Raw genomic sequence first — 25,108 nt, 5'->3', positions numbered from 1 at the left:
CCAAATCGCATTTTGTCCACCAATGCATTTTCCAAAGACTATTGTACTTGGCATAGCGCAAAAATGACTGAATGGATTTACACAAACTTTGGAAGGATTATACATTATGGTGCAGAGATGATGCTTTTCGGTAATGTAGGTGAGGAGGGTAAGTACTTTGTAAGTTCTAAGGCATTTAAAATTAGTGATATTCTGTTACCATAGTGCTTTCGCGGAATTTCACAACATTTTGAGAAAGTACTGCAATACATGGCCGATAAGGCATTTAAACATATATAAAAATATAGAAATACATTTCCCTACCTATTACCACTTCATTCAAGTGGTAACAAGCAGGATCCTACTACTAATCAATATCTAGGCCTCAAGGCCCCAAGACTCAGCCCAGCCAAAGTTTATTAGAACATTGGAATGTTGGGAGCTGCATTGAAAAAAATGGAGTACTCTGGGATTCCATTGGTTAATAGAAGCCCAGTGAACCAACATTCCAATGATTGTCACAGCTGTTGCTGTGAACAAAGGCCTCACAGAGCCCAAGAGGGTTTTAATCCACTCAGGCTCTGTGAGGCATTTGTTTTACTATTTTGAACATTCTGTCCTCTAGGGGCGGAATGTTCTAAGAGCTTTGTAGCCACATCAATCTACACCACTCCATTATACGCCACTCAACTGTAAGCTAATCAACTATAAACTATTACATTCTCTGCTACTCCACTGTACAGCACTCCACTCTATGGCACTCCACTCTACACTATTACACTGTACACAACTCCACTCTATTCAACTCCACTCTACGCCTCTTCAGTGTACGCCACTCCACTGTATGCCACTCCACTATACAATACCCCAATATATGCTATTCTACTCTATGCCATTCCACTGTCTGCTACTTCACGCCACGCCACTCCAGTGTATGCCACTCCACTCCACTCTACGCCACTCCATTGGTTTTACAGCGCTGGACAAACATATGAAGCTAAAAGTCAGCACGACCGGCACATGGTAACACACTCCACCGTTCGAGGAACCCAGTGTAGCTTGGCAGAGTTTTTTTTGTCACTTTGAGAACTTTTGTCACTTTGGGTGGAGTTCAACACTCTCTTCCACTTTAACAACTCTCCACTTGCAACACTGGACTATACGTTTTGAAACACATTTTTATTTAAAAAAAATTAAAACATTGAAATTTAATGAAAGAAAAAAGTTAAAGCTTAATTATAGTTAGGAAAACACATTTTCCCTATACAAACAAATCTTAAACTACACAAACTAAAAATTCTAAAGCTATAGTTATTACCTTCATTTACAATTTATTCATCACCTTCAAATTATTATAAGCAGCAAACCTCGTTATACACTCTTTTCAGTTTGCTAACCAGACAACACTAACTATAACTTGCCACTCTACCAAGCACTGTGTTGTGACAAATAATGTAATTTGAGATGTTATAAGTGTACAGTGTATAAGAAGCATCCAGTGTCCATCTATTGGTCCATACTTGAAGCCTTTCATGCTTTTATCCATCTTTTCATGCTTCCATCGATCCATCATTTCACCATTCCATCCATCCTTCCTTTTCTATTCTGTCTAGCCACGCTTTCGTCTTTATGACTCTTTCATCCTCCCTTCTATCCTTTCTTTCACAACTCACTTCCAGCCATTCATCCACACTTTTAGCATCCATACACCGATTCATTTTTATCCATCCATAATTTCATCCTCCGTTTAGCTTTTCATTCATCCATCCAAACTTCCATTTATCCATTTACCACTCATCCAGCCTTTCATCACTCCAAACATTTGTCTTTCACCTACCCATGTAAATGTTGTTTTACACTTCATCCATCAGTCCTTTGACCCCTTCATCCACCTTTTCAGGTTTTTGGCCTTTCTTGGCCCAGTGTCTTTCTTCTTTTCATATGTTCTCCTTTTCAGTCTTGCTTCTATCCCTCTCTCTCTCCCTCTCCCACACGCACTCGGTTGCATACCAATGTATTGTGGGCACTGGAGAAAGGAAGGAAATGAGCCTCTTGCTCCTATTTGAATGATAAAATACATTAATAAACAAGGTTCAGTGGGCCTTTTAGGCATCTAGGCACCTGCTCCATCAATGAAGGCTACACCCCTGCACACTCTTTTCATTTCACCTTTTGGGACTCTTTTACTATGCATGGCCTGGCATCCCTGACCTCTGTGTTGGCTTTATCCCTACCTTGTGTTTTTTAGGAGTGTTTGTCTACAGAGCAGTAGACAGAATAGGTTCATAAATAAGTGTCAACACAACGGCCAGGGCTTCACAAACCCATTGATAGCATGATGTTTTCCACTCTGGGATGATCTTAGCAGATCATCAGATGTGAGTGTCAGGAAGCAGATGCCTTATGGGTAGAAAAGCTGCACAATAAACAACAATGACCCTCTTCCCATAGCTTAAGTGAAGCCACACATTTCATTGTCAGGTGTAAGATCTGTGTATAGAGATGGTATTTGTTGCATTTAGTTGAAAATAAAAGGAAACAGGGACTTATACAATATACTGTTTCCCCAAGTGATGGTGGGTCTAATTGTTCTCACAATCGATGAATCGTGAAGGATTCAACTCTCCTAGATGAAAAATTTCAAACGTGACATTTGCAAAATCTGTGAAAACTTTAATTACAGCAGACTTTCCTTGACCTACTTGTAGTTTTCACCTGATCCTCTCTGTTATGTTATGGCTCACGTGTAAGTGGCTCATGCAGGCTGTCAAGTTTGCATTCTGCATTCCAGCTTGGAATGTAAGCTCTGCTTCTTGACAGTTGCTGCGACGAGCTACATAGAACTGGCGGTTTTTCAACTATAGACCTTTCTGCAGTGTACCATCGAATTGTGCTGAATGAGGATTGTAAAAATTATACTGCATTTATCACTCCTGTAGGATGCTATGAATACAAAAGAATGCCTTCCACACTAGCGTCAGCTGCAGCTGTGTTTCAAAGATTAATGCATTTGTTATTATGTCAACTTAGTAATGGTCAGTGCTTTCAGGACGACATTCTTATCTATGGGAAGGATAAGGAAGAACATGATTTTATTCTTGAAAACGTTTTGTGCATTCTGAACACAAGGGGTTTAACTGTGAGATTTTCAAAATGCAAGTTTGCAAATACTTCTGTGATGTATTTAGGTCATGTGTTATGCATGGATGGTGTGCAACCGAAACCAGAATTTGTTGATGCAATACTTTCTGCTCCTGCTCCCAAAAGAAAAGATGATACACAATTGTTTCTTGGGCTTATGGAATTTGATGCCAAGTACATCAAGAATTTTTCTTGTAGAGTTTTTCAAATTAGACAACTCCTTAAGAATAAAAGCACATTTAACTGGATGTCAAATGTGCTATTGCTGAAGACACGACCTTATCTGGTTTTGATTCCAATCTGTATAGTGTGATCACCACTGATGCAAGTTCCAAAGGGTTAGGGCCTTTTTAACCCAGAAGCAAGAGGGTTGTGGGGAGGCTATCATGGCTTTTGCTTTCAGAGCACTTACTTCTGCAGAGGAAACATTTTGGTAATAAAAAGTGAGACATTAGCATGCGTATGGGCTCTAGTACACTTCTGGGGGCATATTATCAAGCCTGGGCGATAAAATTATCGCTGATTTATCAGCAGGAAACTGCCGATAAAGTGGCGAGAATGGGCTTGATAATAGGCTCTATGGAATTCCAATCGAAGCTCATGTTAAATGTGAAGGACATCTAACATGAGCTTCGATTGGAATTCCGTAGAGCATATTATCAAGCCCTTTATCGCCACTTTATCGGCAGTTTCCTGCCGATAAAGCGGCGATAATTTTATCGCCCGGCCTTGATAATATGCCCCCTGGTCTTACATTTGGGGCAAGCAGTGTGATTTGAGAAGCAATCACAAACCTTTAGTTAATCTCCTCACCACTGATGGAATGTTTAAAGCTTCAGCACGCATTGCTAGAATGTTGGTGAGACTTTAAGATTTCATTCATAAAATGTATTATGTTCCAGGTAAGGATAATGTCTCTGCAGATTTTCTATCAAGGATACTCCTACAGATAAGATAGACTAAGGGTGATTGATGCTTGGGAGGATTTGTATACTGCCTTATCCATGATGAGGGCATTCCTTTCATTGACAAACAAGTTTAGTTGGCTGCATATACCAAAGATGAGACTGTACAAAAAGGTCTTGCTTATATCAAAACCGAATTGCCCAAACACAGTTTCTTAAGTTCAGTTTTAAGGTGTTTTTGGGAGGTGCAAAACGAATTCTCTTCAATAAATGGTATTTTGTGGAGAGGTGATATAGCTGTTCCTCCCATTAATTTAAGAAATGCTATGATCATGCTGTGTCATGAGGGTCATGGTGGCATCTTTAGGACCTAGCAGTCTGTTAAAAATGGTTCATTGTGGCCTGGTTTGGACATACTATTTGAACGCACTGTTATGAATTGTGTTGTTTGTGCAAATGCAGACAAGTCTCTCAAGACCCTGAGACCCAACATGAGTGTTTCCCTTGGGAAACCACTTCTGTAGAGATTATGGGCCCATTATGGGCCTTAGGTAATGGGTCTATGTATATCATTTCAGCCATTGATGTGTTTTCAAGATGGCCCGTGGTCAAAGTTGTGGACAAAGTGGCTACAGATGCTGTATTGTTTTTTAATATAGTGTTTTCACAGAGGAAGGGATTCCCATTCAAATCATCACAGACAATGGTGTACAGTTTTTATCTCTCAAAGCAAATAATTACTTTGATAGATTTGGTTTGAAACATCTTACTACATCCTTATAAAATCTCAGTGGCAAGGACATGATTGAGCGCTGCAACAGGGTACTCAAGGGTGCAGTCTAATCTGCCGACGTGAATGATTACTGATATGACTGGGTGCACCCCTTTTAAAATTATACGGGGAAGAGTTGCTAGGACAAAAAAGAATCCTGCAGGGATGGTGGTGAGTTCTTGCACCAACATGAATTCGGATTGTGTGAGGCTCAAGATTTAGGACACTCATGAATTGTTCAAGTTTGTGTATGATCGTAGGAGAGTTTCTAAGGTAAACACCAAAAATGAGGTTGTCATGTTTGTCAAGGTCAAGCAACCATGAAGAGTAAAAAAAGGAGTTAGTACATTTTTAGAACCTTTTGAAGTGACAAATGTTTTGAAAAATGCATTTGAACTAATTGATGGCAAGGTGTGGAACCTCAAACGTATTGCTATCCTTAGAGGAGACAAAAGTAGTCATGTCAAACCCCTTTTTGAGTTGAAAATGACATTTGGAGTGACACTGAATCTCTCATTGAGAATACGGAAGTAGAGCATACACTCATAGATACCACTCTCGGTGAGCCTAATAATGACATTGGTAACAGTTTCGTGGAGGAGGGAAGGAATAGTTTGAACGTGATGGTCAAAAGAATCAGGAGGAAACCTTCATGGATGTCAGATTATGCGTCTTGAATCCTTCTTCTTGAATTTGCATGCTGCAACTTGGTATGTTATGTTTTTTAATTTATTTTTATTTATTTATTTTAAAAATTTATAAAGCGCGGCGTATACCCATGGGTGTCTTGGCGCTATAATTTTGCTGAAAATCCCAGAATAAGGTGGTATCTGCCTTCAAACGTATTGTTACTGAGCGGATTATTGATCGAATAACCAGGTTTTTACCAATTTTCTAAATTGAAATAACGATGGTGACAGTTTTATTTCCTTTGGGAGCATGTTCCAGATTTTGGCTGCAACGTTGATAAAGCTTCTATCGCCCCATGTCACCGTCCTGGTGCGTGGCACTACCAGTAGGTGACTGTGTTCGGAGCGTAAGGATCTTTTTGGTGAATAGTAATGAAGTTTTCGTTTGAGAAAAGCTGGTCCGAGACCCTTAAGAGCTTTGTAGGTGAGACACAGGGTCTTGAATCTGATGCGATTTCTCACTGTTAGCCAGTGGAAATTTCTTATCGCATGCTTGGTGGACTGAAACTTAGGAATGCCAGCTAGTAGCCTTGCGGCCGCATTTTGTATAAGCTGGAGTTTGGCCACCACCCTTGCCTGGGCGTTTACAAACAGTCCGTTACAGTAGTCGAGTGAAGAGAGTACTAAGGAGCTCACCACTGTTTTCCTAGCACTCTCAGGGAGATAGGGCAGGATTTTTTTAATAATCTTAAGCTTGTAGAAAGCAGACAACGCAACCTGGTTGGCATGGTTGGAAAAATTGAGATTGTCGTCAAATATAATGCCTAAGTTCCTGACCTTTTTTACTGGTTCTGGAGGGGCTCCGAGGGGTGTCGGCCACCAAAGAGTGGACCACTGTGGTGATAAATTTCCAAAGATCACTACCTCGGTTTTCTCCGAGTTGAGGCGCAGGCAGTTTTCAGACATCCATTCCTTGATGGCAAGCATGCCTTCTTTGAATCTGGCGGCAACCTCCTCACCGTTGTTCTTGATAGCGATCAACAGTTGGGTGTCGTCGGCGTAGGAGGTAAGGCTCATCCGGTAGTTCTTGATCACCCTTGCTAAGTCCGACACATAGATGTTAAAGAGTGTCGGACTTAGGGATGAGCCTTGCGGGACGCCACATGGGAGGGCGAGCTGAGGGGATTGAAATGCGCCCAATGTCACTGCCTGTGTTCTATTGGACAGGAATGAAGCCAGAAGCTCTTTGGCCTTTGAGCAAATGCCCATCTCCTCGACACGGTCAATCAGAACGGTGTGATTGACCATGTCGAAGGCCGCCGAGAGATCCAGTAGGACCAGTATAGCTGTCCCTCCTTGGTCCCTAATGGTTCTAATATCATCGGCGGCCTTAATGAGGGCAGTCTCCGTCCCATGAAGTTTCCGGAATCCAAACTGCGATTCATCCAGGAGATTGTTTTGCTCAATATATTCGGCAAGTTGAACATTCATTGCTCTTTCCACAATTTTAGCCAGGTAGGGTAGGCTAGCAATGGGTCTGTAGTTTTTGAGAGTTGTTTTATCAAGACCAGTTTTTTTCAGTAAGGGTTTCAGCAGAGTGTTTTTTAACTTATCTGGGAAGATCCCCGATTGGAACATGGCGTTACAGATGGGGGTTATGACTTTGCTCACCACATCAGTTACTGGAATAAAAATTTTAGGGGGGCAGGGATCTAAGGATGAACCTGTTTTAACCAGTCTCATGATATCTCCTATTTCCTGATTCGTCATATCCCTAAATCGGGAAAACGAACAGTCCATGCTATTTTTTGATGATTTAGGATAAGTGCTGGTGTTTGATGGAATAACCGAGAATTCTGCATATATATCGTTTACTTTTGAAAAAAAAGTAATCTGCTAAGTTATTGCAGAATTCCTGAGTGTGAGGAGGATTCAGATCTACCACCTTCCCTGCCAGAGTCTTAACTACTTCAAACAGTTGTCGACTCGAATTTTTTGATTGCTTAATTTGCTGCTCGAAGTAGTCCTTTTTTACCTCCTGAATCATTTTTTTTATAGATGATGAGTTCATCTTTATACTGAGCTTTACTTAAGTTATCGTATGTTTTACGCCAGGTTCTTTCCTTATTTCTACAAATCTGTTTTTGCTGTCTAAGGGTTTTTGAGTACCACGGTGCTGAAGGCACCTTTCTGTTTTTTGATATGGTTTTTAAAGGAGCGTGCATGTCTACCGCCTTGCCTACCCAGTTAAGATACTGCTCCACTGCTTCGGTGGGGTCAGACTGGATATTCGGACAAGTGTTGGACAGGGACATCTTAAAGGTTTCGTCATCGATGTCCTTCCAAACTCTAAATTTATTTTGATGATGGGCCTGTTTATCCGGTTTGGATCGTTTGAACGGTAGATGACAGAAAATAGCATGGTGATCTGTCCATGTAAGCGGCAAGATTTTAGATACCTCCAGATCGCTGATGTTAGAAAAGATAGCGTCCAGGGTGTGTCCTGCGTCATGTGTTGGAGCTTTTATGTACTGGGTTAAGCCCAGTGTGTTACAATCTCCTAGTAACGTTAGTGTATCCGCCTCATCTGTCCTGTCCAGATGGAAATTTAAGTCTCCTAATGCCATAAAGGAATCCTCAATGGCTAAGGGTTCCAACCAGGAGGTAAAGGTGTATATCACTATTATTGTACTCTCTTTATTGCATTTACATTGTTAATGTTTAAAGAAATAAATAAAATAAAAGGGGGGGAGATGTGTTATGTTTATGGCTTGAATGTAAGTGGCTTGTGCAGGCTGTTAAGTTTACATTCTACATTGCAGCTTGGAATGTAAGCTCTGTATCTTGACAGTTGCTGTGACAAGCCACATAGAGCTGGAGGTTGTTCGTGTGGGTGGGGTAATTTTGGAATAAAGTATTTATTCTTCATTCCTTTGTTTGTGGAGTACTTTACACTCCCTTCATCAACTGCGCCCACATACATTTGTTCCTCAAGCAGAGTACAAATATAGACGGATAAGAAATTTCCTGTCAGTGGAGTTGATATGTGAATGATGTTAGAGGCACAATTTTAATGGAATATTACAAAAATACTTAGTTTGATTAAATGTAAATTGTCTGAAAATTGCCTGGAATTAACTGTATTTTTGGATTTTCAGATATGGACAAAGGACCTTTCTCCAAACATTATGGGTACAAAATAGTTTTCTCAATTCTGTTATCAACATTTTTGTTATTGTTCAATTTGAGAAGTAGATCAAGTTTGGCTCTGGCCATTTTGTAGTTCTTCTTAGATCATAAAACGTGGCATAAGCAGAAAGCATGTCTTTCATATGTACAATTTATAGGATTATAATGATATGATCTAATTATAAAATCATTAAATTCTATCAAAGTTAAAATGTCTGCACCTGTATCGTTACAGGTGTAAACATTCTATAGATTTAAGTATGAATGACTTTGAACTAGAAACTTATATCCTTTCTATGCAGCATTTTATGATGAAATACAACTTTCCTTAATATTTGTGCATTTTATTTTAAAACCCATGAACCCTAAGTATTTTTGATATGAGTATATGATGGATGCAATGTTGACCAGTGTGTCTAATAAAATACAATTTGCTGAGAGTGAGGAGTAACAGCAAAAATAAATCAACTTTTAGACAGATAAACACAGGTAACTGCTCATCTGTGACCACTAAGAGAGCTCTGCTCTTCAATCAAAAATTAGAAGGGTCAGGGCAGAACTCATAAGAGCATTTGAAATATTGAGGGATTTTTCATAAAAACTTAGGTTTCCTTAATTCACAACAAAGTTCAAGCTTTGTTACCTGGCATTGTCCAATCGCTAGTTTCTGAGGGAATTTCTGTGGTTTCAGTGGAAGAAGCTGTATACGGATCCGGATCCACCAGTGCCGTATCTAGATGTTCAGGGGGTGAAAACAAATGCTGTAAATTCATCCTTTCTTTACATTGATCATAGAGACACAAGGAGTGGAAGACCATGATAACCCATGAGGTCATGTCTTCTCCAGTAGTTGTACCATTGATAACTTGGTGTAACCTGGGATTGGGTATTATGGTGCCCTTTGATTAGTTGCTAGTGAATGAGCTTTTTTTGCTGGGGTTAGTAGATTACTTCTCCAAGTGAGGGGTTGTGAAGTGAGTGAGTACAGTCACTACTATAACAGTGATGACGGAAGAGTAGTGTGGGATGATTTGCCCCAAGCACTAATAAATGACAATTGGGTACATGTGATAAGCTGAAGGTGTATGTAAGTCACATTTACTTTTTTGTGGGTGCACTATACAGTGCCTAATGTCATTACTGTGATTGAGAGGGGGGATGGGAGATGGAGCGTAGAGATATTTAAGTAAAAGGAAAAAAACACAAGATGAGGTATATGAATATCAAACTGCTTCAAACCTGAATAATGCTAAACTTGAATTTTCTGTAGAGGATGAAGGGCAATCCAAATTCACACAACCCAAGAGGATTGTAGCTGTGGCAATATACGTGGTTGTACTTGAAATTGAGCGCTATTTGCTACCAAAGGGGCTGAAGGAAAATGGGTAGGAGAAGTGGAGAAGGAGAAACTGGAATGGATTCGGGATGGGACAGGTTTACACCGTGAAGCAAATTATGGGGGGTGTTACATCTCCTTTGGACAATTTATTTCTCATGTTCAAGGTTTGTGTATGGTTTGACTTCTCCAGTCCCCTGCATTTCCTTGTACTCTTGTTCCTTTTACTGCTTTCGTTAGTCTGTGTATAGGGATGAGTCATAATTAATTACTCTTAGCTAAAGACTCAAGCTGACTTCCTCTTCACTGCTGGGATGTTCCTCAGGACACTGATTGTGGACTGTGTTTGGTTTTTATGTTGAAGCCTGCCAGACAATGCAGTAGTCGAGCTGTTGAAGACTTATTGGGGACATGTATATTGGTTTCTATTGACTTTTTGTTTTGTCACTTTTATTTTCTTACTGGTTTTCATATTTTTCGCCCATATGAGTAGTCAGTGTCCCTTCCGCCGAGCGTGGCATGTTTACCACCTCTCTGATTGGCTCCTTGTACCCTAACTCCCAAGTGTCTGCATTTCAAGAGCTTTTTATTTTGTTCTAAAATCACTCCTTGAGGGAGAACACCTTTTTCCTTTGAGCCTCTCTCAGCGTGCAGTTACAGACTCTCCCTTCCACTTGATCTCCCATGTACTATCAGTTAGAAATAATGTAATCTAATTTCTTTCCTATACTTCTACCTGCATATTTAATTTCTCACTGTTAACACTACCATTATTTAACAAACATAAAGTACTCTTTTCATAAGCATTCTATGAGAATGCATGCATTTTTGCTATTTAGTGTATTTCTAAATTCTCTCAGCCTCACTTCCTTTAGTAATATTATTAAAATTTAATTTACCACAACTTTATCCTTTGCGCCGCCCTTTTGTACATTTTCGATTTTCTACAGCTACAATCTTCAAGCCGCTCTCCTGTGCGCTTTAACACAACATTAAGCTCTCTAGTCTGTTCGCTTCCATTTCCCCTGGTGTTTCTCAGCCTCAGCTTGCTGCAGTCCACACCTGCTCTTTGCTGGCTCCACCACACATGCCCCTGCATTGCTTTCCCCGCCCTTCTGATGCCTCCCTGTCCTCCGTGATAATGCCCTCAATATTGCCCCCACCTCTGCATTCTTTCCTTCACATGCAATCACTTCCCCACCTGCTACCAAAGATGTGTCTGTACATAAAAGTATTGCTTATATCAAAAATGGATGGCCCAGTAAGAGTTTCTTAAGTTCAGATTTAAGGTGTTTTTGGGAGGCGCAAAACAAATTCTCTTCACTAAATGGTATTTTGTGGAGAGGTGATATAGCTGTTCCTCCCATTCATTTAAGAAATGCTATTATCATGCTGTGTCATGAGGGTCATGGTGGCATCTTTAGGACTAAGCAGGCTTTTAAAAATGGTTTATTGTGGCCTGAGTTGGATATACTATTTGAATGCACTGTTACGAATTGTGTTGTTTGGGCAAATGCAGACAAGTCTCTCAAGACCCTGATACCCAACATGATTGTTTCCTTTGGGAAGCCACTGCTATAGACATTATGGCCCTTGGTAATGGGTCTATGTATATTATTTCAACCATTGATGTGTTTTCAAGATGGTCCGTTGTCAAGGTTGTGGACAAAGTGGATACGGATGATGTATTGTTTTTTAAATTAGTATATTCACAGAGGAAGGGATTCCCACACAAATCATCACAGACAATGGTGTACAGTTTTTATCTTTCAAAGCAAAGAATTACTTTGATAGATTTGGTTCGAAACATCTTACTACATCCTTATATAATTCCAGTGGCAAGGGCATGATTGAGCGCTTCAACAGGGTACTCAAGGGTGCAGTCCAATCTGCCGGCGTGAATGATGATGATTTGGAATTACTTGTTCACAAAACAGTTTGGACATATCGCACCACTATTACTGATATGACTGGATGCACCCCTTTTGAAATTATAAGGGAAGAGTTGCTAGGACAAAAAGGAATCCTGCATGGATGGTGGTGGGTTCTTGCACCAACATGAATTCGGATTGTGTGAGGCGCAAGATCTAGGACACTCATGAATTGTTCGAGTCTGTGTATGATCGTAGGAGAGTTTTTAAGGTAAACACCAAAAATGAGGTTGTCATGTTAGTCAAGGTCAAGCAACCATGAAGAGTAAAAAAAGGAGTTAGTAAATTTTTAGAACCTTTTGAAGTGTCAAATGTTTTGAAAAATGCATTTAAACTAATTGATGGCAAGGTGTGGAACCTCAAACGTATTGCTATCCTCAGAGGAGACAAAAGTAGTCATGTCAAACACCTTTTTGTGTTGAAAATGACATTTGTAGTGACACTATATCTCTCATTGAGAATAAGGAAGTAGAGCATACACTCATGGATACCACTCTCGGTGAGCCTAATAATGACATTGGTAACAGTTCTGTGGAGGAGGGAAGGAATTGTTTGAACGTGATGGTCAAAAGAATCAGGAGGAAACCTTCATGGATGTCAGATTATGCATCTTGAATCCTTCTTCTTAAATTTACATGCTGCAACTTGGTATGTTATTTTTTTAATGTATATATTACTATTATTGTACTATCTTTATTGCATTTACATTGTTACTGTTAAAGAAATAAATACAATTAAAAGGGGGAGATGTGTTATGTTTATGGCTTGAGTGTAAGTGGCTTGTGCAGGCTGTTAAGTTTACATTCTACATTGCAGCTTGGAATGTAAGCTCTGTATCTTGACAGTTGCTGTGACAAGCCACATATAGCTGGAGGTTGTTACTGTGGGTGGGGTAGATTTGGAATAAAGTATTTATTCTTCATTCCGTTGTGTGTGGAGTACTTTACACTCCCTTCATCAACTGCGCCCACATACCTTTGTTCCTCAAGCAGAGCACAAATAAAGACGGATACTAAATTTCCTGTCAGTGGATTTGATATGTGAATGATGTTAGAGGCACAATTTTAATGGAATGTTACAAAAATGCTTTGTTTGAATAAATGTAAATTGTCTGAAAATTGGCAAGAATTAACTGTATTTTTGGTTTTTCAGATATGGACAAAGGACCTTTCTCCGAACATTCTGTGTACAAAATAGTTTTCTCAATTCTGTTTTCAACATTTTTGTTATTGTCCAATTTGAGAAGTAGATCAAGTTTGGCTCTCGGTATTTTGTAGTTCTTATTAGATCATAAAGTATGGCATAAGCAGAAAGCAAGCCTTTCATTTATACAATTTATAGGATTATAATTATATGATCTAATTATAAAATCATTAAATTCTATCAAAGTTTAAATGTCTGCACCTGTATCGTTACAGGTGTAAACATTCTGTAGTTTCAAGTATGAATGACTTTAAATTAGAAACTCATATCCTTTCTGTGCAGCATTTTATGACAAAATACAACTTTCTTTAATGTTTGTGCATTTTATCTTAAAACCCATAAACCCTAAGTATTTTTGATATAAGTATATGATCGATGCAATGTTGACCAGTGTGTCTAATAAAATACAATTTGCTGAGAGTGAGGAGTAACAGCAAAAATAAATCAACTTTTAGACAGATAAACACTGATAACTGCTCATCTGTGACCACTAAGAGAGCTCTGCTCTTCAATCAAAAATTAGAAGGGTGAGGGCAGATCTCATAAGAGCATTTGAAATATTGAGGGATTTTTCATAAAAACTTAGGTTTCCTTAATTCACAACAAAGTTCAAGCTTTGTTACCTGGCATTGTCCAATCGCTAGTTTCTGAGGGAATTTCTGTGGTTTCAGTGGAAGAAGCTGTAGACGGATCCGGATCCACCAGTGCCGTATCTAGATGTTTAGGGGGTGAAAACAAATGCTGTAAATTCCTCCTTTCTTTACATTGTTCATAGAGACACAAGGAGTGGAAGACCGTGATAACCCATGAGGCCATGTCTTCTCCAGTAGTTGTACCATTGATAACTTGGTGTAACCTGGGAGTGGGTATTATGGTGCCCTTTGAATAGTTGCTAGTGACTAAGCTATTTTTGCTGGGGTTAGTAGATTACTTCTCCAAGTGAGGGGTTGTGAAGTGAGTGAGTACAGTCACTAATATAATAGTGATGACGGAGGAGTTGCATGGGGTGATTTGCCCCAAGCGCTAATAAATGACAATTGGGTTCATCTGATAGGCTGAAGGTGTATGTAAGTTACATTTACTTTTTTGTGGGTGCAATATAGAGTGCCTAATGCCATTACTGTGGTTGAGAGGGGGGATGGGAGATGGAGCGTAGAGATATTTAAGTAAAAGGAAAAAACACAAGATGAGGTATATGAATATCAAACTGCTTCAAACCTGAATTATGCTAAACTTGAATTTTCTGTAGAGGATAAAGGGCAATGCAAATTCACAGAACCCAAGAGGATTGTAGCTGTGGCAATATATGTGGTTGTACTTGAAATTGAGCGCAATTTGGTACCAAATGGGCTGAAGGAAAATGGATAGGAGAAGTGGAGAAGGAGAAAGTGGAGTGGATTCGGGATGGGACAGGTTTACACCGTGAAGCAAATTATGGGGTGTGTTACATCTCCTTTGGACAATTTATTTCTCATGTTCGAGGTTTGTGTATGGTTTGACTTCTCAAGTCCCCTGCATTTCCTTGTACTCTTGTTCTTTTTACTGCTTTCTTTAGTCTGTGTATAGGGATGTGTCATAATTAATTACTCTTAGCTAAAGACTCAAGCTGACTTCCTCTTCACTGCTGGGATGTTCCTCAGGACACACAGAATGTGGACTGTGTTTGATTTTTATGTTGAAGCCTGCCAGACAATGCAGCAGTCGAGCTGTTGAAGACTTATTGGGGACATGTAAATTGGTTTCCACTGGCTTTTTGTTTTGTCACTTTTATTTTCTTACCGGTTTGAATTGTTTTCGCCCGTCCGAGTAGTCTGTGTCACGTCCGCCAAGTGTGGCATGTTTACCACCTCTCTGATTGGCTCCTTGTATCCTAACTCACAAGTGTCTGCATTTCGAGAGATTTTTATCTTGTTCCAAAATCACTCCTTGAGAGTGAACACCTTTTTCCTTTGAGCCTCTCTCAGCGTGCAGTTACAGACTCTCCCTTCCACTTGTTCTCCCATGTACTATCAGTTTTAAATAATGTAATCTAGTGTCTTTCCTATACCTCTACCTGCATATTTAATTTTTGACTGTTAACACTACCAATATTTAACAAACATAAAGTACTCTTTTCTTAAGCATTCTATGAGAATGCATGCATTTTTGCTATTCAGTGTTTTTCTAAATTCTCTCAGCCTCACTTCCTTTAGTAATATTATTAAAATGTAAATTACCACAACTTTATCCTTTGCGCCACCCTTATGTACGTTTTTGATTTTCTACAGCTACAATCTTCAAGCCGCTCTCCTGTGCACTTTAACTCAACATTAAGCTCTCTAGTCTGTTCGCTTCCACTTCCCCTGGTGTTTGTCAGCCTCAGCTTGCTGTCGTCCACACCTGCTCTTTGCTGCCTCCACCACACACGCCCCTGCATTGCTTCCCCGTACTGCTGTTGCTTCCCTGTCCTCCGTGATAATGCCCTCCATATTGCCCCCACCTCTGCATTCTTTACTCCACATGCAATCACTTCCCCACCTGCCACCAAAGATGTGTCTGTACATAAAAGTCTTGCTTATATCAAAAACGGATGGCCCAGTAAGAGTTATTTAAGTTCATATTTAAGGTGTTTTTGGGAGGCCCAAAACAAATTCTCTTCAGTAAATGGTATTTTGTGGAGAGTTGATATAGCTGTTCCTCCCATTCATTTAAGAAATGCTATTATCATGCTGTGTCATGAGGGTCATTTTTACATCTTTAGGACTAAGCAGTCTGTTAAAAATGGTTCATTGTGGCCTGAGTTGGACATACTATTTGAACACACTGTTTCAAATTGTGTTGTTTGGGCAAATGCAGACAAGTCTCTCAAGACCCTGAGACCCAACATGAGTGTTTCCTTTGGGAAACCACTGCTGTAGACATTTGGCCCTTGGTAATCGGTCTATGTATATTATTTCAGCCATTGATGTGTTTTCAAGATGGTCCGTTGTCAAGGTTGTGGACAAAGTCGATACGGATGATGTATTGTTTTTTGAATTAGTATATTCACAGAGGAAGGGAATCCCACACAAATCATCACAGACAATGGTGTACAGTTTTTATCTTTCTTTTTTTTTTTTTTTTTTAATTCTTTTTATTGAAGTTGTGTTCAGGTTTTATGCAGCATAGATCAAGGAATACTGACAATCGCAGCAAAATAAATATTTACATTTGATTTCAACTTAACAAAACGTCACACCAATTTACTCAAAATAACATCCCCAGATTTGATTGAATTTTCTAATGCCCCCAACTCTTTGAGCATATAACAGTTCGCTTTTCCTAACCCTTTTCATTTTTTCCAGCCATTCCTGTAGCGTCGGGATATAGGTTGAAAGCCAATTCTGCAATAATAAAGATCTAGCCACAGCCATTATAATATATATCAATTTTGCCAGGTGACTTGAAAATGTACAATCAGGATCATAACCAAATAATAACATTGTTGCATTGCATGGGACTGATAACATACAACAAGTTTTTTAAAAAACAATAATTTCTTCCCAGAAATGCTTAATTTTGGGACAAAATACTATAATGTGTGACCAATTGGCTTGTTCGCAATTACATAACCTGAAACAGAACGCAGATGCATTATTATACATTTTAGCAATTATTATTGGTTTACGATATAATAGCCACTTGCTAAAATACAGCATCCGGCGCCAATTGGCACCACGTAGTACACAGAAATTAAACTGATTAATAGTTTTCCATATTTCCGGTGACAAAATTAAATTTTCCTGAGTGTACCATTTACGGATTGCTTTAGCAGTCAACTCTACCTCCCGACTTTGAATTAAACACCGTTTCCATGCTCCGGGTTTCTTCTCCGAATTATTAACAAACAGATCTAAAACAAGAGTAGAAGTATAATTCGAAATGATACCGGGATCTAATTGTGCCAACATAGGATAAATTAAATTAGAATAGGAGCCTATTAGCAAAAAATTGCCAACAATTTGACCTGACATCTCGTTAACAGAGAGCCAAGTCCCGCTGACCAAAAAGTCTGCTAATGTTCTGAACCCGGCCCGGTCCCAATTTTCTATAACAATGGGATCGATTTTGATCTTTAAAAAGGAAAACACTCAAATTAAAGGAGTTAGTAAATGAAAGTGTGGAAGTGAATATCTCTTAATCATTGCATTACGTCGTTTAAAAAACCAATTTAGAATTTTATACCGCACAAATTTGGGAGATTTCAGAACGAACAAAGGGGATGGAATTTGAATTTCTGAACATATCAGATCAAAGAAAAAATTTATAAAACAACTAGTAGCTGCATTCCTGTTTTTAAATCTCTCTAGATACTGTGCAAAATAAGCAAAGTAATAATCTTTCAAATTTGGAAAGGAAAGACCTCCATAATCAGTTTCTGCAGTTAATGTCCGTATATCTAGTCTGGGTGTTTTTTTTGCCCAAATAAATTTGGAAAACATAGATTCTATTTTGGAGAAAAAAGTACCTGGCAAATAGACTGGAATTGAAGCGAACAAAAAATTAAAAAGAGGAAGGATTGACATTTTAATTAAATTGATGCGGCCAAGAATAGTCAAAGGCAAAGGGTCCCATCGAGCAAACATAGATTGAACTTTTTTTATTAATGGTATGAAATTAAGTGTATATAAATCCAAGATATTGGAAGAGAACCAAATTCCCAGATATCTTTTCGGTTTTGAATTAATACAACCTTGTAAATCTTTGTGAAGAACTGGATCTGCACCCCCACATACCAATATTTCTGTCTTTTTTTTATTAATCCGGTAACCTCCTAAAGATTCGAACTCTTCAAAAATTTGAAAAATATGGGTCTGTGATTCCAAATCCGGTTTAATAAGTAACATGATATCATCTGCGTAGAGTTTGATTTTGGCCATGGAGGTAACTGGAGATTTAATCTGAAAACAATTCCTGATAGCAATAGTTAATGGTTCGATAAAGAAAGCAAAAAGAATAGGTGATAAAGGGCAGCCTTGCCTAGTGCCACGTTGTACTGAAATTAGGCCTGCTAATGATTTATTAATAATTATGTTTGCTCTAGCACCAACATATAAATTCTTTATCAAATTGATGATGCGTTGAGAGATGGCAAACTTAGATAAAATAAAGAAAAGAGTGTCCCATACCACCAAATCAAAAGCTTTTTCTGCATCTAAAAGTAATACCAAGGCCTGCATCCCACGTGCTTCAAAATAATCTAATGCTTCAACTAAAAAGTGTGTGTTAGTAAATAATTGTCTATCTATTATAAAACCGTTTTGATCTGGATGAATCAAGTCCGCCGCATGATCATTAAGGCGGAGTGAAAGCATCTTAGTAGTTATTTTATAATCGGAATTTAATAAAGTAATTGGCCTATATGAGTTCGGGTCTTTGGATTCTTTCCCTTTTTTTAAGAAACTAATGACTGTACCTTCATGGAAGGATTCCCTCCTTCCAGCATTGAGTTCAACAATAACAAAAATAAATCGCTGAAGGAGTTAAAAAAAGCTTTAAAGAATTCTGAGGGGAAGCCGTCGGGACCACAAGCCTTGCCTAGTGGAAGGTTTTTAACAACTTCTTCCAATTCTGTTTTAGAAAAAGGCCTTTGCATATGCCTCTGATCTTCGAAGGGTAGACTTGGAATTTCATGTCGGTCTAAAAACTCTGATAATTTTTGAGAATCGAAAATATGTTTTACAGAGTAAATACTCTCGTAATGTTTAAGCATGATATTATTTATTTCAGCCTGATCAAATATATCGGAATGAGTGAGAGGGTCTTTTAAGGAATGAATCAAATTTGAAGCCGCCTGTTCTTTTACTTGCCAGGCTAGAAATTTCCCTGTAAAGTTACTCTCTTCGTACACTTTTTGTGATTGTTTCTGAAACACCAATTCACTTTGCTCATAATAATGAGCGCTAAGCGCTTGTTTAGCTTCCCTCAATTGAAATAAAACTGCATAATTTGGTTGATGTTGATAGCTTAATGTTAAATCCTGAATTTTTCGAAGCAAGGAGTTCCTTTTCTTTTTCACAACACACCACTCAGCCGCATCTTTGCTAATGAAAACCCCCCGTAAAAAAGCCTTTAACGAGTCCCAAATAATATGAAGAGGGGCTGTGCCTATATTTCGGTTATTGTACTCTGCTATCTCCACCTTTACTACTGATATCCAGTTCAAATCCTGTAGATACATTTTATTAAACATCCATCTTTTCGAAACCTTAGTAGTCTCCGCATAGTCAAAATTAATCACTATCATAGCATGGTCTGAAAAGCCATTGTGGTAAAATCTCTGTGAACTGAATTTAAGCTGTCTAGATGTTAAAAAGAAGTCTATACGAGATGAGGATTTATACCTTCCTGACCAGCAGGTATACTCCATTTTCAGAGGGTTTCTCACACGCCACGGGTCACATAGACCAAATAAAGATATGTAATTTAGAATAGTCTTAAGAGATCTAGGCTTAGACTGCCTCTTAAGAGATGATGTGGAGTCTAAATTAGGGTTCATGAGTATATTAAAATCGCCACCTATAATGATATCTCCACCAACCAATAGAAGAGATTGAAACAGAGCATCGTAAATCTGGGGATTATCCTCTATAGGGGCATAAAAGCAAACAAAGGTAATCAAGGAGTTATGATTTTTAACTTTACATGAAACCCAACACCAACGACCTGAAGAATCATTTTCAGTCTGGACTATTTCAATCTCTAAATTTTTATTTATAAGTAAAGCAACGCCTCGTTGTGAATCCGTGGCGCACGAAAACCCCCGAAAAGAAGCCCAGGATTTAAACATTTTAAAATCCTCTTTTTTGGCGACAGCTATGTGAGTCTCCTGTAACATGATCACTGTAGGATTTTCAGTTCTAATCCAGGACTCTATTGCACGCATTTTTCTAGCGTTATTCAGACCATTCACATTAAAGGATATCAGTTTCAACCCCATCCTAAGCAACATGAAGCAGAATTAATTGCACAAAGAAGTACAAAAATTTTAATCTCAAAACAACTTAATTTACGCATATATATGCACAATTGCCTACCAGAATACCAAAAATGCAAGATCTTAACACATTTAAATCCATTGAAAACAACTTCAATTTTTCCATTTTTTAGCCCCCCCCCCTCACCCATGGCTCTCCTCCTAGCACTCTCCCCCACGCTTGCCACCGGGTCTCCCCCCCAACCATAGAGGTGTCTTGGAATAACACCCCGTTCCCTGCCCAGCCCTCCCGCTCCCTCACCCCTCCACCAGATCCACCAAATCCACCATATCTATAAAAAAAAACGAAAAGAGAAAAAACCTGAGAAAAATATAGGCACAAAGTATGCTAGGAAACATAGAGTTAGCCTTAATCATTTATCCGGGTGACATTTGGCTAAGCAAATCGTTGGCTTCCTCTATATCTGTTAGCAAATGAAATTTGCCTTTAATCAACACTTTTAATTTTGACTGTTGTGCTATAGAGGCTTGTGCCCCTCTAGCTTTAAACAGATGCAAAAGTTTCACAAACTCTTTTCTGCGTTTCGCAGCAGCGGCGGACATATCGGAAAAAATCCGGCATTTGGAAGTTGCATTAGCTGCAAACTGACCCTGTTTAATAGCTCTTGTCAGAATTGTCTCTTTAACTCGAAAGTCAGCAAAATTAACCAATGTAGTGCGGGGAAAAGGAGAGTTTGGAAATGGCTGAGCAGGCACACAATGAGCTCGGGTGATTGTCAAATCACCTTTAAATTCCGGAATGACTTCATGTGATATAAAAGAGGTGACCCACTGAACCATATCCGAGCCCTCAATTTTCTCCGGGACCCCTACTATTCGCAGATTAGACCTACGATTGTAATTTTCCAACTCATCAAGCTTGGATTCCAAAGTCCTAGACGATTTATAAACATCCTTGACGTCCTTTTGAAGTTTGGGAATTTCATCCTCTAGGCTTGAAATTCTGGCCTCAGCCTCCTGAAGACGAGGTGGGAAAGAAGTGACAATATCCTCAATTTTGTCCAAACGATTTTAAGTTCCAGCAAGTTCTGCTTTTTGAGACTGTTGAGACTGTTTCACTTCACGAATCTCAGCCAAAATTAGGTTAAGCATGTCCTTGACTGACAATTGCATTGTATTTGAGCCAGTTGTCTGGTTAGTCTCGGTATTCAAAGACAGAGTAGGGCTCATCAAACCCGTTTGTTCCTCCCCGATTTGCATTCCATGACTTGCGTCTTGAGCCACCTGGCTATCAGCTCCATTGTTCAAGTTAGTGACTACTGTTGCAACATGAGCTGTACTTAAATCTTGAGCACAGACTGAACCAGGATGGGCTGGGTGATAACAGAGCTGCTCGGCGTGGGCGCGGGCGAGTTATTTCTAGGCTCGAACAATGGAAATTGTCTTAAAGGTTTGTTAGTAGACAATGCCTTCAGCTGTGTACTAGAGTCTACTACAGGCACAGAATCAGAGTCAGTTTGCAGAGTCTCAAATGGGCGAACATCCCCCAAAGTATCAGGAATATCAGGGGACTCTATAATTGCCTCATTCTCCCCCTCGGAACTCACCAAAGAAATTTCTGCCCTGCTTTCCATCAGGTCCGTTGACTTTTCAGATGCAGTCTCTTCTGTAGCTTTAAGCCGTCGGGCTCTCGCCTTAGCACGCACTTTTGTTAGTTTGCCCATCAACAGCTGCAGTTAATTCAGAAGTTTATCGAAATGGGGGAAGTCACACAGTATGAACACTCTGCATAGGTACAAAGCAGTAGAGCAGGTTTTTTTTTCCCCCCCAGGGAAGCAGGGCAATATGGCAATATGGCAATATGGGAGATGTAGACCTGGGAGATGTAGACCTGTAGACCTGTATGCAGCATGTAGTATTCAGACACTGCACATTGTGACTACTGGGTAGGAAACGCTGTCGAATGCCTTAAACAATAGAGCCAATGCCAATGCCTACCAAAATCCATCCGCGCATACCGGCCGACCCGCTCTCAAAATCCATGCACCGGTGCGCCGGTGTAATGACACAGGGAATGATGTTAGAGCCGAGATTTTAGCCCCCTGCAGCGGCAGCCGCCAAACCAGGCACTCGGACCCTGCTCACCCGTGTTGATGTCGGTGAAAAATGCGCGCCTGTTCCGCTTCAATGTGCCCTTTCAAATCGTCCTCGGTAAAGTTGTCTGCAGAGCAACATGAAAACCGGGCAGCACTCGATTCCAGAAACAACGCCGGCCGGCCGGCATCTCCCTCAGAAAGACGCCACCGCCATCGCCATCGCCATTACCATCTCCACCTCGCGTTCACAGTTGGGGGAGGAGCAAGGAGGCAGGAGTGCTCAGGTGCTACGTGGAGGCGTGGAACTCCACCGTAGCGGACGACCCGCTGTAAAAGGTAGTCAAGTCGGGGGATTGTGGGATACGTAGTCCTCGTCAGCCAAAGTCCACAGAAGGTAAGGCGGAGGAAAACACAAACTACTGCTCGCACATAATGCCTTAGAGGGACAAAACCCAGCAGGAAAAGCAAGCCAGCATCACAGCAAGTCTCTAAAAAAAGAGCAGTGCCATCTCAGCCAAACAGAAAGCGATTCATCAAAAGCACGCAGTCACAGAGAAAAGGGTCCAGCAGCTACTCTTGTGCCTCGGAAGCGAGCCGCCACAGCAGAACACTTGTGAGAGGAAAATGCGAGCAACGCCGCTGCTGAGCCCCCGACAGCTGCCAGCGCCGTCCGAAGAGGAATCCGTAAGAGCAGCCTCTCGCCCCCTGTTCGAGAGCTTCACCGCCAGTTTCAAACGCTCAAAGAGAGCAGCACCGTTCCTGCCGCAGATCGCCCAGCAAAAGCAGCCTTTCAACTATCGCCGCTTGTCTCCAAAGAATTTCGCCGCTATGCCACTATGCCAGCATCCTCCGAAGGAGAACCAGAGAGGCGAGCTCCCATTGCCTGTTTCGAGAGCCCTAGAATCCAAAGAAGCCGGTGCCGCTGAGGCCACAGAGCGGGACCGCCATCAAGCCAACAACGTGGAGAGTAGGAGGGGCAGAGGAGCGAGGGCAGGTGTGCAGGCGCTACGTGGAGGCGTGGAACTCCACCGTAGCGGTCCGTTCCAAAATATGACGCAAGTTAAACCAAAAAGCCTTTCAGCAGAAGCTCAGTTTTTATCTTTCAAAGCAAAGAATTACTTTGATAGATTTGGTTCGAAACATCTTACTACATCCTTATATAATCCCAGTGGCAAGGGCATGATTGAGCGCTTCAACAGGGTACTCAAGGGTGCAGTCCAATCTGCCGGCGTGAATGATGATGATTTGGAATTACTTGTTCACAAAACACTTTGGACATATCGCACCACTATTACTGATATGACTGGATGCACCCCTTTTGAAATTATAAGTAGAAGATTTGCTAGGACAAAAAGGAATTCTGTATGGATGGTGGTGAGTTCTTGCACCAACATGAATTTGGATTGTGTGAGGAGCAAGATCTAGGACACTCATGAATTGTTCAAGTCTGTGTATGATCGTAGGAGAGTTTCTAAGGTAAACACCAAAAATGAGGTTGTCATGTTAGTCAAGGTCAAGCAACCATAAAGAGTAAAAAAAGGAGTTAGTAAATTTTTAGAACCTTTTGAAGCGACAAATATTTTGAAAAATGCATTTAAACTAATTGATGGCAAGGTGTGGAACCTCAAACATGTTGCTATCCTCAGAGGAGACAAAAGTAGTCATGTCAAACCCCTTTTTGTGTTGAAAATGACATTTGGAGTGACACTGAATCTCTCATTGAGAATAAGGAAGTAGAGAATACACTCATTGATACCACTCTCGGTGAGCCTAATAATGACAATGGTAACAGTTTCGTGAAGGAGGGAAGGAATAGTTTGAACGTGATGGTCAAAAGAATCAGGAGGAAACCTTCATGGATGTCAGATTATGCATCTTGAATCCTTCTTCTTGAATTTGCATGCTGCAACTTGGTATGTTATTGTTTTTTAATGTATATATCACTATTATTGTACTCTCTTTATTGCATTTACATTGTTACTGTTTAAATAAATAAATAAAATTAAAAGGGGGGGGAGATGTGTTTTGTTTATGGCTTGAGTGTAAGTGGCTTGCGCAGGCTGTTAAGTTTACATTCTACATTGCAGCTTGGAATGTAAGCTCTGTATCTTGACAGTTGCTGTGACAAGCCACATAGAGCTGGAGGTTGTTCCTGTGGGTGGGGTAATTTTGGAATAAAGTATTTATTCTTCATTCCTTTGTTTGTGGAGTACTTTACACTCCCTTCATCAACTGCGCCTACATACCTTTGTTCCTCAAGCATAGTAGAAATAAAGATGGATAAGAAATTTCCTGTCAGTGGAGTTGATATGTGAATGATGTTAGAGGCACAATTTTAATGGAATATTAGAAAAATACTTTGTTTGAATAAATGTAAATTGTCTGAAAATTGTCTGGAATTAACTGTATTTTTGGATTTTCAGATATGGACAAAGGACCTTTCTCCGAACATTATGGGTACAAAATAGTTTTCTCAATTCTGTTATCAACATTTTTGTTATTGTCCAATTTGAGAAATAGATCAAGTTTGGCTCTCGGCATTTTGTAGTTCTTATTAGATCATAAATATGGCATAAGCAGAACGCAAGCCTTTCATTTGTACAATTTATAGGATTATAATTATATGATCTAATTATAAAATCATTAAATTCTATCAAAGTTTAAATGTCTGCACCTGTATCATTACAGGTGTAAACATTCTGTAGATTTAAGTATGAATGACTTTGAATTAGAAACTCATATGCTTTCTATGCAGCATTTTATGATGAAATACAACTTTCCTTAATGTTTGTGCATTTTATTTTAAAACCCATAAACCCTAAGTATTTTTGATATGCGTATATGATGGATGCAATGTTGACCAGTGTGTCTAATAAAATACAATTTGCTGAGAGTGAGGAGTAACACCAAAAATAAATCAACTTTTAGACAGATAAACACAGGTAACTGCTCATCTGTGACCACTAAGAGAG

General features: G+C 39.7%; 1 protein-coding gene across 4 annotated transcripts in view; it reads right to left on the bottom strand.

Annotated features, from left to right (window-relative positions):
- Positions 1-25,108, bottom strand: part of LOC147724956 (uncharacterized) — a 235,710-nt gene that overhangs the window by 121,207 nt on the left and 89,395 nt on the right. For 3 of the 4 annotated variants that reach the window (XM_086966449.1, XM_086966448.1, XM_086966450.1), the window contains one exon: positions 13,709-13,798. In XM_086966449.1, the coding sequence (XP_086822575.1) occupies positions 13,709-13,798 (90 nt within the window). Of the gene's footprint in view, positions 1-9,258; positions 9,349-13,708; positions 13,799-25,108 lie in introns of all 4 variants that reach the window. The other variant, XM_086966452.1, reaches the window with a different exon arrangement.

Source organism: Lissotriton vulgaris, chromosome 4_1 (genome assembly GCF_964263255.1).
Source record: "Lissotriton vulgaris chromosome 4_1, aLisVul1.2, whole genome shotgun sequence".
Taxonomy (NCBI): Eukaryota; Metazoa; Chordata; class Amphibia; order Caudata; family Salamandridae; genus Lissotriton; species Lissotriton vulgaris.
The sequence above is the reverse complement of the archived record's forward strand: the minus strand, read 5'-3'. Positions and strand labels throughout refer to the sequence as shown.